The sequence below is a fragment of the Tympanuchus pallidicinctus genome, unplaced genomic scaffold (genome assembly GCF_026119805.1).
Source record: "Tympanuchus pallidicinctus isolate F22 unplaced genomic scaffold, pur_lepc_1.0 scaffold2, whole genome shotgun sequence".
Classification (NCBI taxonomy): Eukaryota; Metazoa; Chordata; class Aves; order Galliformes; family Phasianidae; genus Tympanuchus; species Tympanuchus pallidicinctus.
The window spans coordinates 24,009,647-24,025,483 of NW_026294721.1; the positions used below are offsets into that span (position 1 = coordinate 24,009,647).

At 34.4% G+C, this 15,837-nt stretch overlaps 1 protein-coding gene across 9 annotated transcripts in view; it reads right to left on the reverse strand.

Moving 5' to 3' along the window:
* FRYL (FRY like transcription coactivator) overlaps positions 1 to 15,837 on the reverse strand; it is a 156,500-nt gene that overhangs the window by 49,364 nt on the left and 91,299 nt on the right. For all 9 annotated transcript variants that reach the window (XR_008206483.1, XM_052681908.1, XM_052681909.1 and 6 more), the window contains 18 exons: positions 15,452 to 15,560; positions 13,725 to 13,811; positions 12,902 to 13,073; positions 12,103 to 12,235; positions 11,760 to 11,867; positions 10,718 to 10,955; positions 9,910 to 10,095; positions 9,710 to 9,796; positions 8,785 to 9,053; positions 8,199 to 8,394; positions 6,695 to 6,819; positions 5,257 to 5,314; positions 4,172 to 4,263; positions 3,636 to 3,808; positions 3,046 to 3,206; positions 2,415 to 2,525; positions 1,363 to 1,517; positions 1,026 to 1,125 (listed from right to left, as the gene is read on the reverse strand). Coding sequence is in view for 8 of the 9 variants with exons in the window: in XM_052681908.1 (XP_052537868.1) it covers positions 1,026 to 1,125; positions 1,363 to 1,517; positions 2,415 to 2,525; positions 3,046 to 3,206; positions 3,636 to 3,808; positions 4,172 to 4,263; positions 5,257 to 5,314; positions 6,695 to 6,819; positions 8,199 to 8,394; positions 8,785 to 9,053; positions 9,710 to 9,796; positions 9,910 to 10,095; positions 10,718 to 10,955; positions 11,760 to 11,867; positions 12,103 to 12,235; positions 12,902 to 13,073; positions 13,725 to 13,811; positions 15,452 to 15,560 (2,560 nt within the window). In the remaining variant the exon portion in view is untranslated. The remainder of the gene's footprint in view (positions 1 to 1,025; positions 1,126 to 1,362; positions 1,518 to 2,414; positions 2,526 to 3,045; positions 3,207 to 3,635; positions 3,809 to 4,171; positions 4,264 to 5,256; positions 5,315 to 6,694; positions 6,820 to 8,198; positions 8,395 to 8,784; positions 9,054 to 9,709; positions 9,797 to 9,909; positions 10,096 to 10,717; positions 10,956 to 11,759; positions 11,868 to 12,102; positions 12,236 to 12,901; positions 13,074 to 13,724; positions 13,812 to 15,451; positions 15,561 to 15,837) is intronic.

Here is a 15,837-nt window from a genome sequence, read left to right on the forward strand (position 1 = left end):
TATCAGATAGGTCTCCATACATCTCCTTCATTCAATTCCACTGAATAGCTAACACTCACTTCATTTGATGCATTCTCAATGAAAAATTCTTGAGGTTTGCTTTCTCAAAATAACTTGTCCAACACATTTTTTTCCGTAACAAATTGAAATATACCATTGAGTACTTTTATTTCCAAACAATATTATTTCTGCTCGAGACAAGTATAGAAGAAAAGCAATTTTTGATGTGCCAGAGATGCAGAGGGAGGCTAAAGCAGCTCAGCACCTTCAAAATTAATTTTGGCTGATCTTAAGCAGCAGCGTTCCCTTGATAAGAAAGATGGGACTGAAAGGGAGAATGCTGTGAGTGTTGACACATCAGCAACAGTACGAATTCAGAAAGGATTTTACTGCTTAATTTAGCTGACAATGATCCTGGGAAAAGCCTCTGAGATGACTTTTGGTATGAGCAATGAGCAGTACATCTATATATATTTTTTTAAAATATTAGTGCTGGCCTGTATTACCCCTCAATGTCCTTGGAAAGGAATTAACAGAAATAAATGACTAACAACAACTCTGCTAACACCTCCCCATGTTGATGGATAAGGAAAACATTTGGCACCAATGCAAAAATCAGGAAACTGACAGCTACATTGGTAAAGAGAGCAAAGGAACAGAAGAAGCAACACACCTCTCTGAGAAGCTTTTAGAAAAACTGATCTATACAACACTTCTGTAGTGACAAATCAGAAAAATCTTCATTTAGGTTACGCATCTTAAAAAAGCATATGTTGTGAAAATGTAAGTCTTTGGGGCTTAACTCTTGAAAACACATGTTTTGCTGACATCTTAGGCCAAGTAAGGATCTGGGCTAACGATTTATAAAGACAGAGAAAAAAAACATACATCAAATTTTCTTATTGAAAGAATAACTAAATACTACCAAAAAAATCTTTGTGGTTTTTGTTGCTGTTATTTTCCATGCATGGAGATTGTTCTAATTTTTAAAACAAAACCAATTGAATCAAAATTAGCTTACAAACCTGTAATAGTTGCATAGCTACTTCATAGATAGCCCTAGTGGAATCAGCTGCTTTAAACAGTATCAGATTTAGAAGGATCACTGTATCACACTGGTAATCCCTAAGGAAAAATCACAAGCATGAAATAAATAACATTAATTTATTTTTTTTTAATTTGAATTTATTAAGTAAAAGCTAATTCTTAGGGGATATGAGACGGAATAACCTAACACTTCAGAAAGCTTCTCTAGTAACACATACACACAAACAGGAGTGATCTCCACTCTTTATGGGAGGAAAAAATGTTCTAAATGAAATTATGCTTGGAAAATGAAAGTCTTGACAAATTCTGTAGTACCTGTTCTGGAACACACTGGCTATGGCTTTAAAGCAGCCAGCTGCTACCCGCTTGGAACCTGTATAGCACCGGTCTACGGCCCAGTACATGAGGTTACTCTGGTCAGGGTTGAGTTCCAAGAGCAGCGTAACTGCCTCGCAGCCCAGCTGGTGAACCTGTATTCAGAAATGAACCAATTAAAAATAAAATAAAATAAAATAAAAAAATAAAAAAGGGCCAACTTATAAAAATGGCATAAAAGAGGGAAATAGATATTTAATCCAAAACATCTGTAATACACAAAAATTATTCCAGCTAAAAATAATAAGTCCACAGTTTAAAAATAACAACAGATCCTATCAAACTGTTTAACATCCAACTTGTACACACAGTAAAAGATTACTGAAGTAAATAATTAGATAGCTCTAACATTCCTTTTTCTCAGTTCCAAGCCCTGTATTGTGCTATTTACTCTTTTCTGAACACAGATCTGAAGTCAGATATAGAAAAGCACTTAAATATAGATAGGTATTCCACAGCAGGATACAAGGGACTGATCCATCTGGAGACTTGCATAATCCCTTGAATCTATCCCACTGGAGCAGTAATTCTATGCTATCACAGTATAAGTGCAATGAAGGCCCTATTTTTCAGATGTAAAGCTTGCCTTACTAAATAGCTGTAAAGCTTGGTCTTCAGAAGTCCATAGGACCCTGTCAATAGACTCCAGTTTCACAGAGTTCAAGTTAAAAATCTTGTCTCCTTTAAGTTTCTGAAGATTGTGCTTATTACTATAACTTTATCTAGCTGATTAGTTTATAAATTATAAGAAGTCTGTTTCAGTCCTTTCCTCTCTAGTTCTGCTTTGTCTGTGCTCAGAATGTGCCTGCTGACTGCCTTCCTCATCTTGGTGACAGCATGTGTCAAGGACAAGGCATAACTAGACACTCCTAAGAGCTTTAGGCGTAAGCCACTCTAAAGCCCTTGGGTCAATGTGACCATAATAATTCATGAATGCATTTATGTTGAAAGTAGTGATAGTTGCAAACCAATATTTACACTGCCTGCATTACCTTCTTATCCTGCGAATCCAGAATATTATCCAGCCATTTGTATAAATAGCCATCAGATGAGAGCCCAACATTATCTGCCACAGGGCCACAACACAGTACAGCAGACATAGCCTTTAGAAAGTAAAACACTACATTTCAATAACTCAGATACAGCAGATGTGTTTTTATCAAGCCCATTAAAAACCCAGAAAACAATAGTCTACTCTGACAGATAAGAAAGACTAAGGATAACAAAAAGCAAATAACATTTTGTTAAAGAAATACTTCAATCAAAACAGGTTGTTCTGAACTCCCAAGTAAAAGGTAAAAGTGAAAAGCTGACTTATGCAAGAATTTATAAGACATTTTTATTATTAACGAACATTACATAAAAGTCTTTCTCCTTAGGCAGATGAGAAGTCATGGGAAGTCAACACTTACTAGTGATTTTAAGTAATTCACTAAGTGTAATGTATTTGCATACTGCAAAAAACAAAATTATCAAAACTGAGCAAGTAGGTAGAACAGAGAAATAATAAAGTCAGAAATGACAAGGATATGAAAACTACCCCCAAAAAGCCAAGATGTTAAATACACATTAGCTAAATCAACTTGGGAATTTATTTTCAAAGTTCAGAAAGTATTAAAATACCTTTAATGCACAGTATTGGTGTCTGTTTATTTGCATGTTCCTATCACTGTATCTATCCAGGGGAGTAAACATGATACTAAAAGGACCTGCCCAATGACTGAACAACATAAACAGACTGTGGCGGAGACTTTGCTGTGGAAAGACACTTCTTCTCTGGTGGACTGAAAGAAAAGCAAATAAAGTTAGAAACACTTTTTGTATCGTTTTTTAAAATAATGTACATAAAAGAGAATCAGGCTATAAAAGGGAAAAAGTAAAGACGCGCTATTTCAAAATCATAATAGCTGGATGTAGTTTTACTGTTATCATGCTTAATGTCACTGAGGTATAAGGATAAGCTATTTATTAATCTAAAAAAATGCAAATGCATTGTCAGCCAAGAAGACTTTTGCTGGATGAGAAAATTACTTGTAGCTTCTAAACAGTATCAGATACCTCTCTTAAAAACCCTCATTTGCTGAAGCTGTGTTCAGAACAGATGGTATATTTTTATTAATGTATTCTGCAAATTCAGGTAAGTAGAATTTTTTTTATGCTTTAAAAAAAAATAAAAACATTCTATTAGAAGTTATCAAGATCTATTTACATACCTGGAACATTTTGAATGATATTTGCCACTAAGGCACTAAAATGGCATCGGATATCTTTCAATGTATCAGAATCCTTTTCATTTTCTGCTTCTAGGAGTTGTCTTGTTAGATCAACATACTCAAGTAAAGTGTTGTTGAGGGAATGTGTTTCATTATCAAGGCCACCACTTGCACTTAAAAATAAAAATATTAAACTGTATGCTAAATATACATCTTTGAAAAAAAAAAAAACCAACCCAAAAAACCCAATCCTTATCTCCTTCTCTTTAATAGTCCTCACCATTGCAAACATTGAATTCAAAGTCAGCTTTTCCCTAAGCTTGTTTCCTTGCTATATAAAAAAAAACAGTGAAAGTAAACAAATAAGCAAGCATTATTTTTCACAGCTCCCTCATCCTTCTACAGAATTAGATCTTACACTGGGAGTAATTGTTAATGAAAAATTGCAATTTCAGAAACACAACAAATTAATTAATGATACTTCACTGTAGAAATCTATATTACAGAGTGATCCTGCTCATCAGTGCAGCCCCCACCTGTGACTAATGACACCAGCATCTGCCAACAGTTCAAATATTCGCACTAGCTGTACACGTAAAATATCTCGACGCCTGCGCCGTTTCATGTTCTGTGCAACAGAGGAAACACAGAATTAGATGAAGTGGGGAAAAAAACCTAAAACTGCATGGCACAAAAAAGTATTATTTTATTTAGACAACAACTTGCATCAATTATCAGGAGTGCAAAACTTCTATGAACGGTTACCAAAACGCCTACTTATCTTAACAGATCAGGCAGTGAAGAAAAGTTATTCCTTTTGTAACTGCAAGATACACCAAGTTTATTATTACACATATTAACAAAATAATACACTTTTTGTCACTCTCCTGTCATGAAATGTGACATGTAAAACAATGAACTGAAGTACAATACCAATCTTTCTGTGTAAGACTTTCCAATCTTTTTGCGTGTAAGACTAAGAAAACACACTATGCTCCAGTAACATTCTGAAACAAAAGTCATGTTCCATTTCATCATCTCTATTTAATTATGAATTTATTAGTTCATGAGTTTATTAACATGACTACAACAGTTACCATAAAAAAAATTCTGAATAATCATCTGTGTTTGTGTTTACAGAGAGTATTATTTCTGTGGATACCTACAGGGGCTTCTGAACCCTACAGTAAAACATCCTCTCCATCAGAAGACTTTTATTCGGTGCAGACAGCCAGGTGAGCTCACAGCCATTTCCATTTTAAAGAACTGAACAAAGCTGGATGACAGTAGAAATCAATGCCATCTTAGGCACTACTAATTGCAGGCAGCATTTAACTATGCTAAACCATGCTTAAGAAACACAAATTAAAGAATGTGGAAAAGCTTACAGTAATTTCTACTCATTCAAAACTAAACTCCTTTGATATAAAAATAATACAGAGTTCAAAGCAGAACTCTTATACTGTAAACAGCTCACACTAATTTGAAAAGGAATGTTTCATTTTGTTACCTGGTGTTTTGACAGCTTTAAGGTGCAGAAGCGTAACTAACAGTTATTTACTATCATTTTTGAGAAGATAGCTAAAATTCTGTGCCAAATATAGGAAAAACATCTAATTACCTCTGGCCTTCTTTCAAGTGCTTCCTTAATTATAGGATGTAGCTCTTCTATTAGTTCCCTGAATTAAAATAAAATAATCAAAAGAATATGAACAACCATTAAATTATCATCTTAACTGAAAGATGTTTCATAGTAAGTGTTAAAACTTCATTTAAAACACCCTTAGGTTTTACTTATAGCTTTCTGACATAACTAAGCATTTACAAGAGATGTTTCTGAGAAGATTTTCCTAATTTAAATACAAAGCACCAAATAGCTTTCTCAGTAATTACACTAAATTTTCATTTAGAGAGTTCTAAGTTATATTTCTATCAGGTACTATTTTCATTCACCTTCACATTCAGGATTTAACAAAGCCTTATGTTGCAAGTAGATACTATCAGATAAAAGCGATGTTGGCAGCTAATCATATCCTCTTCTTGCAACTGTCACTGTGCATTTACTTGTTAATAAACACTCCTTCTCTAAGGCCAATAATGATATGCTGACAGACTAGTCAGTCCAGCCTCTATGAAAACTGAAAAGCAATGATTTGATGCTGTGGTTACATTTACAATTGGCAGTGAAGCTTCACAGTCTTTTCTCAGTTCCTTCTGCCAAACTCCAATTATCTCATGATTCCATGAAAAGGGGCAAAAGAACATGAAAGAGATCAGCAGTGTAGATCTATGCAGACAGCACACTAAGGTAAAGCTTACTAATTCTACTTTTACAATCAATAGTATAGCAATAACCTCCTCTGTTTTAGGTTTGCTGCAGTGTGTCCCTGTGTCCCACATTTTACTGTGTACTTTCAGTGCTGTTCTAATTTACACATACCAAAAGCATCATCCACTGAAGTTTTCATGTTAAATGACTGATTCCCCTGGTACAAGGGTCCTCCTTCAGGAAATGTGGTAAGGTGTCCAGAAAGTTGCAAAAACTTTCATTAAATTACATGAGACTTAAACATGGTGATGGATAGTTCCATATTTTTGTTCAGATTAACAACAACAAAAAAAAAACAGGTGTTTGTTTTTTTTTGTGATTTATAAGGTTTTTTGGTAAAACACACTCAAAGGTTGGCTTTTGGTAGAGAGTACACAACAAACTAGACACGTGATTAATAACAGAAAATAAAAGAGAAAATGAGTATTCTAGGTTTAAGTGGTGTTATCAATTATGTTCAGTACCTCTACAACCACGACTGTAACTAATATGTAAACGTCAACAGTCCATAGTCTCTTCCTCCACAGGGCAGTCTTTAATACCAATAAAAGGCATAAAACCAATAAAATTAGTTCAGCTTCTAAAAAATCATTGTCACAGAGCTAAGTGCTAGAAAAGAATGATAATCAGTTTTCACAGATTTTTTATTGCTTAAGAAGGCCTTTTTCTGAGTTCTGTTTCCCCAGCTTTAGACTCATCAGCATAAAACCAGATGAAACACAGCAATTACCTAAAAGCTCCTGGGTTGGTCCTGCCAAGTCCTAGCACAAGGGATTCTGTAATTTCCATGCTCTCAGAGCGCATCATTGGAACTATGTGCTTAAACAAGGAAGAAGGGGATGGAATGCCAATGATCTAAGAAGAAAATCAGAATAAACCTGAATGAAGCAGTTATCCAACGTGCAGGTAGTAACATTAAAACATCTGCTACAATACTGGATTCTTAAGTACTGATCTGAACTACTCATGATAAAAACAAGGTTTCTGACCTTTGGCGTGGAAAACAAATTTCAGAAATGGTACAAAATGCACATCCTTTCCCTGTAGTGAACAACATGGATGAAGATAATTGAGAAAAAAAATCTGTAGTTATCTGCCCTGAACTTTTCTGTTTTGTCACTGAACCTAAAAAGCCTCTGGGAAGACTTCATCCCATCTGTTTGGCAACCTACTGAGGCACTGTGCTGAGCACACAAGAGAGCTGAAATAGATTGTTACCATGGCCAATGACTCTTCAAAAAGAGTTGAGTATGCATCTATGCAAGACCTTTACAGGCAGCTGAGAGGCAACGGCACTACATACCTTCACAGCCTCCATGTGAGAGGCATTTCCAAAAGTTTGAAAATCAAACAGTGACTTAGAGGTTTGTGTGGCCATCTTTGAATAATATATTTCTGAGGGTCTTCCATGCTTATCTTCAAGATATTCTGATTATAGGAATATTTCCATATTTCATTTTCAGAGAAAAACCTTAATGAGAATTTTGTTAGCTCTCCAATTCATACTTGCATATTCAGTTTAGAGGAGAGCTTACAAAATATTATAAGATCTTCTGTTTCTTTAGGAGGAAAAGTAAGCCTGTTAAAATTTCATTTTGCAGTTTCTCAGATTTAAGGACAGAATCTTGGTAACAACTGGAACAGGCTGCTTCTGCCAAAAATCTGCTGTACAATCTATGAGTTATCTTCACTGCCTTTACTCCATCTTCCACAGGAAGCCAAAGAGGAGATTAAAAAAAAAAAACAACCACAAAAAAGAACACCCAACCATGTCTGCAGATAACATGAAGTAATGCAGACAAAAGTGTGGTTAGGAAAAATATAACAAAGTATAGTGCCTGAACAGAACACTGCCTCAATTAGTGGAGAAGTGTGAGGCTATTTGCTCAGAATTACAGAGGTCTTCCGACAGGAGGAAAAAAAAAAAAAAAAAAAAAACAACAATGGAAGACAAAATATTTCCTCATTATCACCAGATAAGACTTTGAAACTGGGTTAATGTTTCCATTATATGATTAGATTTTGTCTGAAAAACCACAGGTAGAAATGCCTTTATCGTATGGTTTGGAAGAAACAAACTGAACCTTATCCAAAACAAATGAAAAAAGGCATTTTAAACATATTTTCAGATAAATTACACAGCCTTCGAAGAATCATGATAGTGGTCATAAGCCTCAAGTGGCTCTACTTCAGTAGTAGCTGCAGTATTTACAGCAATCATGAGAAGAACCTACTCTTGAATCGATGCTGTAGCCACTGTCAGGGGTAGACGCCAGCGTCTCAGGAGGGGAACATCTCACAGAGCCAGTGGAAGTAGAGGAGCTTGAAGAAGACGCTGCACTGCAGCAAAGAATCAGGTAGTTTCTCCAGAGCCCAATGTAGGAGTCACTGCTTGTAGTTGTATTCACTTTCTTTGCATTGATAGGGCTGCTATTTAAAGAAAAAAAAGCCCAATATAGTAAATAATGCCTAGGAGGTTTTGTTTCTCTATTGAATTCATTTTTAAATTGTGTGTCTGTTTCTGTTAACATAGTGTACTCCCAATAAATTATTCAGATCAGACTTGTACATCAATAATGTATGTTTTTATAGTCAAACTTGTAGAACTACAATATTGCCTAAGGCACGAATCAATCTTTACAGCAGATAATATTTTTTTCAAAAGAGAACTGATCTACCTTTTTTTATAAGAATGAATGAAATCCATAGAAAATTTTAGGAGTGCATGCTGCCTCACCGAAACATAACAGCATTAGAATGATGATGAATCTTGAAAGAATACAAGTAAATTAGACTGTATTCCTTTAGAAATGAGCTTACTTTATATCCACTTGTGGAGACAGCATCTGGAGTCTGGTATAAGCAAACATCCAAGCATAGCTTACAGCTGTTGGGCAGTGTTTTGGAAGATTTTCCTGCTTCATAAAACTTGAAAGGCTTATAATCCATGGATCTTGGCCTTGAGTCACATGTGCAAATATCCATATATGTGATGGACTGACCACATCAAACTGGTGGCTGATTGGAGAGGAACTCCAGTCAGCCAAAGTCTGTAAATCCACCGAACTGGGACAGTATAGTAAAGTAGTCTGTACACATTAAAAAAGCAAACAAACAAACAAAAAAACCCAATTAATTTCTATGCATATTAAGTTATACTTTTTCACTTGTAGATTTTCATTGTGAAATGTGAGTATCAAAACTACAAAACTACTAGGTATAGTTAAAACACATTATTTAATTCATGCTGTTTTAGAAAAGTTCCTGAATATGAGCAGTGATAGAAACACGTTGGAAAGGAAATAAATATTAAGTAAACTATTTTAAAAAAATGGCATTTGACTCATGATGACTTATTCTTCCAAGAGATTCCAGACTTTTAAAGTCTTACTACTGAAATACAATGAAATACAACTCATTTCCTAAGCCTAAAACAGCAAAGCTTCTCTTCAACCGTTAATAGTTTAAAGATAAATATAGAACAAGGGAATTCAGCTCAATCAGAAACCGTACAATGTTGTTGTCAGTCTCAAATCATTCCTCAATTTTTGTTCTGAGAAATAGCTTTGGAGGCCCTGGATGTTTTTTTGCTGTTTTTTTCTTTCTTTCCTTTTTTTTTTTTTTAAGCTGATAAACTGTTGATAAATTAGCTTGAATATAATGACACTGCGATTTAAAAGACACACCAAAATGCTTACAGAAATGCATCATCTTACACTCAAGTTTAAGATAAAATCTCTCCTACCTGATCAGCACCAGTAAGATGTATGAAACTCTCCAGGATAGAAGCACTTTGTCTGTCCATTACATCTATAGCCAATTCATCATCACTCTAAAAAACAACAACAAAAAAAAACAAAAAACAAAAAAACATAAAAATCACAAAGTCAAGAAAAACAGTATTTTTTCATTAAGCTTTTACATGAATGGATAATCAACTCTTACCTTAGAAATTTCTAGAAGAGTGAACAAGGCCCTTATTTCTCTAAGCACGCTGACTGCTAATCTTCTCGTTGCAGGCCTTGTGCTGCAAAGAATGACCAAAGCAAAGCCTTCCACCACGTGAAATACGTTGGAATAAAGGGTCCTCTCCAGAGGAAGGGTATGGGCAGCCCCACTGGAGACACCACGCTAAGAAATAAGCAAGGAAGTTAAACAAATGAAGGAAAAAGTAAACACAATCAAATTATAGTCTCATTATTAGTGATGACAGTTAATCATAAGATATTTAGATCTTCTCTTCTTGTCGTATTTTAAATTATGAAAATGGCACAGCATCAGCTAGCTTGTATTTTTTTCTCTCTGAATTCAGTCCAAACATCACAAGGAAGTCCTTCTTATTTTACTTCCTCACGTAAGTGATGAAATGAGGGCAAAATTCAACAAGAGTAAATGACTCTCTCTCATAATTAATATTACATAAAATGATTTCTCATAACCCTTGTACCTCTTTTCTATTAGTTAGTGGAAAATGGTGCTGTTTTGCTAGCTCTGCTGTTTAAAAGTGCTATTTAATATTTCCAATTCCACATGTTGAATTTGGTGTAAAGAAAAATGTGGCAATTAATCACTGTTTAGAGAGTACTTAATATTAAATTATATTTTGGGAAAAAAATAAAACAATACGTCTAAATATCTTCAGCACTGTAAGAAAGTAAACAGAATTTTTATTACTTTAATAAAAAAAGCATACTAACAAAACTGCATATAGATTAAATTATGTTTTGATATAAAAGGATTGTATTTAAAATACCTGAGAATCTTGAGCTTTATTATGCATTTGGGCTGCTTGTTTCCACTGATTTATGAGCTGCACTAACATTTTTACTGCATTGTCAAGAAGCGTTGGGTGGATGTCAGTCACTTCACGCACAATAAAATACACAAATCCTGAAAGAACATCTTCTCGCCAATCTGGAAAATCAAGCATTAATGCTTGGAGTGTATTGAAAGCCAAGGCACGGAGTTCTTCATCCATATGAATTGTCAGCCTGTTTAGAAAAAATACCAGTATCATCAACTCTAGAATTGCATATTCTTAACCAGCCTTTATGAATTCAAGTTTGGTGCTGTCTTCTGCCTTTATTGTACAGTGCAGAATACCACAGAGATGCATTCTCTGCACTGAATACATCTGCAACTAGCTAAGACAAGATCCTGCTAGAAATATAGCAAAATAAAGTAAGACTTCAAAAAACTGAGTGCAAGAAAACAATTGTCATGAGAGATAATCATGTCTTTTGTACATGTGTTTATCCGAGTGCAACTGATCTTAGAGGTCAGCGTGGAGGTATCTTGTGATGTGCAGGTTATTGTTTTTCAATGCTTCCTGTCTTCTATGAATAAATAGTGTTACAAAAGCCTTAATTACTCTTGCCCACTTAACTAACATTTACATATTTATAATTCAACACACTCTATGCAAATGAGCTTGTAATTCCAAAACTACGAGCTGAACTGTTCTCCCACACCAAGACTATCTTTATATTAAAAAATGAAACATAACAATGTCATGGTTCTATGTTTTTTTTGTTTTTGTCAAACAGAAAAACAGAAGAAAAATGCATTGCTCCAGGAATAACTGAAGAGTGCCTGCACATTCCTCAACTATCTGTTCTCACTGAATGCTCAGACCTCCTATCTGCAGACACAACTGCTGAAGGCAGGCAAGAATAAGAGCAATCGATCTGTACACAGTGGACTTCAACTTCATAGTGAGTTGACTCACATACTCTATATTATATAAGGAGCTTTTAAAAAGGAATATTCTCTAACAGTTATTTTATTTCACTTACCTTGCAAGCAATTCAATGAGGTCAGTCCTGCTCATACCATCTGGAATCAGTCTTGGAATAGCAGCAATACAAGTTCTGAATAAATCTATCTTAGGCTTTCTTTCACCTCTACAAAACCAGTTTGTAAACAACAAAACAACAGAAAATCCACATCAGTATATCACAGAGATTTTCAATCTTAGGTCAAAACTTAAGAAGGTACTAGAAAATTTTTAGCATTAATTAATGAAATCAGAATGAATTTAATATTCAAACAAAAAGCCTAAATTTGTAACGTAGCAATGTGAAACATTACAGCACAAGAATAATACAATATAAGTTTGACAGCGGATTTTATACATACGTAATCATGTCTTCAGGTTCTTTATTGGACATCTGCACGCTAGTCATGCACATGGGCCTTCCAACTTCTTTGTCCAAATGCCTAAGTATGCTGTCCAGAGCTTTTCTGACTTGAGGATAGTATATTGACATTCCTGAAAAGGCACAGAGATCCAACCACTTCTTTCACTATTGCATATTCTCACTCACTTTTCACATTCTTATTAAAATATATACCACGTTCAGCTAAGGACAAATTTCTTATTGTACAAAACCTGTCATTAAACTAATTTTAAGTGTAAAAAAGAGGTATATCAAGCAAGCAGTAGGAGGTATTATATGAAAGTAGAAGTTTCCTTCAGGGAAGAACATAAACAGAGAAGTAATTGTTAGTTGCTTTTCTCATTTCTGAGTATTTTAGTTCTAGCTTGAGACTGTCTTTTAGAGACAACTATTTCATCTGCAGATCATGAACCAAACAAAGGGATAAAAAATGTCTCACTCCAACGCAGCTGTATTTTGGAACACTGTAGAGTGGATCAAAGGAACAAAAATTTCCATCCTAATTACCAAACTAATTCTACTCAGTATTTTGTGTGCTAATCCAGCAGTTTTTAAAAAAGCCACAGATCCAGTCTTGGACACAAGAAGTTCAATGTCATCTAGAGCTTCTCTCTAAAGAATCATGTTAAAACATGCTATAACTAAATTCTCCATAAAAATCAATATAGAAATAAAGATACACAAACATATTATTTGAGAATAACTGAGAACATCTACGTACGTATTGGAATGTAAAATTCCAAAAGACCAGCACATACCTATAACTTTTGCTTCCTCATCTGTCAGTGTTTTATTAAGGAAAATTTTCTTCACACGCAGAGTATTTCCTGAGGGAAGAACAACTCCTGTTGTTGGCATTGGTGGTTCACCATCTTTCTGCTGCAAACTATCTGCTATGACAAGGAAGACTCTGAGGCCTATATTCATCCTCTTCAAAAGCAACAAACGGAAGAAAAAAGAAGTAGAATACAAAAGGAATTATAACATTAAAGTAACACAAAACACAAACTGCGTTTTCCCTCTGTAAGCAGACAGCATTAGTAGGACAGGCATGATTTAAATATTACCCATTAGTGTAATGAAAGTATGAACAAAATTTTAGTGTTGAATGCCTTCTCACATCTCCGATTCCAGTCAACAAAACTGGCATGGACAAATCGACTTAATGTTTCAGAGTAAACAGGATTAAAGGAGTTAATATGAATGATAAGAATGATATATGCAAGAAACACATTTTTACATCTCATCTATTACACTGGCTTTGTAAGACCTGGGTATGATGTCCCTGAAGAAAAGGCTTTATGGTTATACACAAAAGCACACATACTGGGTTTACAGTTGCAATGAGCTGAAACTGCAGTAGTGTTGCTGGCTTACTCACCAGACATGGGACAGCAATTGTACACAACTATTTATTTCTTTAGCTAGTAATAACTAGTTATTTCTTTAGCTTTATCAGAACATCTTTTTTGATATTCATTAATCTGCTTTCATGTCAGCTCAAAAATAGTTAACTACAGTTCCAAAAACTTCACCCCAACATCCTGTCCTCACTGCATGCAAGTAGTAAGTTTGTTTTACCTCTGGATTAATTGTGAAGGTTTTGGGTGATTTTCCAACACTAAGAAGATCAAATATTATTTCTTTCATTGCAAAATCCAAGCGTTCCTATAAAGGAAAAAAGGTTTATACAAAAATTCTTGTTTATCTTTCTATGCATAGCTTAACTTCTTCCTTATAGGCAGTAGGTATCATGCCTTAGAAGTTCAAAAATATAAAGACAATATTTTAAAAGTTTTAAAAGATTAATTTTTCTTACATACTCTTATGAATTAATAACACTCTCAAAAAAGTAATACAGGTCAACACTCCTAATGCAATGTATTAAAAATGTCAAAATACACTACATTGGCATTAATATACTGGTGAAGTCCTTGTGGGTTAGAAAATCAATCAATTAAGGTTGCATTTGCAATCTCAGATTACAATTCAGGTTCTCTTTGAATGGTCATATACTATTGGACTTCAGTTTCAATCTGTGCAAGAGATGCCAAAAGAAAAAAAAAATCAAATTGGCATAGCAGATGCATTTTTCTGTTTTCTTTTCTTTTTTTTTTAACAAATACAGCTCAGTTCTTGAACAAGTTCAGAAATGTAATATACGTGCTAGAAAGAAAAATGGAACAAATGAGCCTGATACATGAGTCAATTGAACAGTCCTTCAAAAAGCATATTTTATTTCTGCTTCAGTTAGGCAGCTCTTATTATTCATGACAGTTGAGTTAGTTAAATAAAGCCTTCGCAGTAGGTTACTAATTACATCTACTTCATTCTGAGAATGCCTGATTTCAGACCCTGGGATCTCATTAGTAGAAGTGTCAAATGGAAAATTCTGCTTGTACCTACTTTGGTGAAAATCTATACCAAAGAATAGAAACTTCAGTTCTCCATCTGTTCAACACAGTATAAAAAAAAAATACACTGAACTCTTAAAAAGCATTCTGAAACTAGGGTGAGGGGGCAATAGAAGAGTTCACCATGAAACTGTATTCAGATACAAAGGCAAAAGAATAAAGTAAGAAAAGCACAGGCTTTTACAGTTAGGCTGCTTTACAGGTTCAAATATTTGATAATTAAAAATAATTTAAACTTAGTGTTAAAATGAAGAATCCTAGAAATAAAATTGAGAGCATAAAGGATTTTGTATCCTGTTTTATCTCTGTACAAACAGAAGTAGGTCATTTTGGAAACTGAAGCACAGACAAGCTATCTGTAAGATGGAAAAAGAAGTCTAATTTATAAGGTTAAAGATGAATGAGTATTGTATCCTGTGGGATCACCCCCTGCATTTTGATATTAAGATAACAGAAGCATCTAAAACAATACACGTTGTAATGCAGTAGGAACTACACACTAACATACACGTTGCAACTTTTTTTTTCCAGTCTACAGAGGTAGACTGTGGACAAATAGACTTTAATGTTCAGATACACTGTCCCTTATGAATATATTATAATGGAATACTGTAAGTATATCACTGTACTTCATTTATCTTCATACGTATAAGACACATCCGTTACAGAACAATACACATGTGAATACTAACTAACATCTACAAATCATAGTTATTGAACTTCAAAGAAAAATAATTTTGCCACTTGAAGAAACGAACCAGTCATTCAATTATTATTTGGGGAAATTTTATTCAATACATTAAACTCTCCAAATATTTCAAAAAACAGCCCATAATTTATATTTCTTACAAATAATGCTCATAATATTGTATCTCTACCTAGATATATTCTTACCTGAGCAATGAACTGAATAATCTTCACAAATATATTCAGAGGTGTGTCTCGTGGGACCACACTACGTGATCCTTTCGGAAAAAGTGCTGATACAATGCTCATGAGACGACTACAGGAATTGAGAAACAAATGTAAGAAGTCAAAAAATTGTTCTAAGAATAATTTTTTGTAATTGCCTATTTGTTGAGATTCAAATCAGAAGGACGTAGGATTGACTACTGCATAACACAGAAGGCAGTACCTTCCATTTAAAATATAGCCCTCTGTTGTTGAGGGGATTATAACGAGTTAGTTTATATGGAGACCAAAATCCTGCTTTTGAGCTACTCAGTCAGGAGGAGGAGCAAATGCTGAATGACTATTCCAAATTCTCACTGTGCTAATTT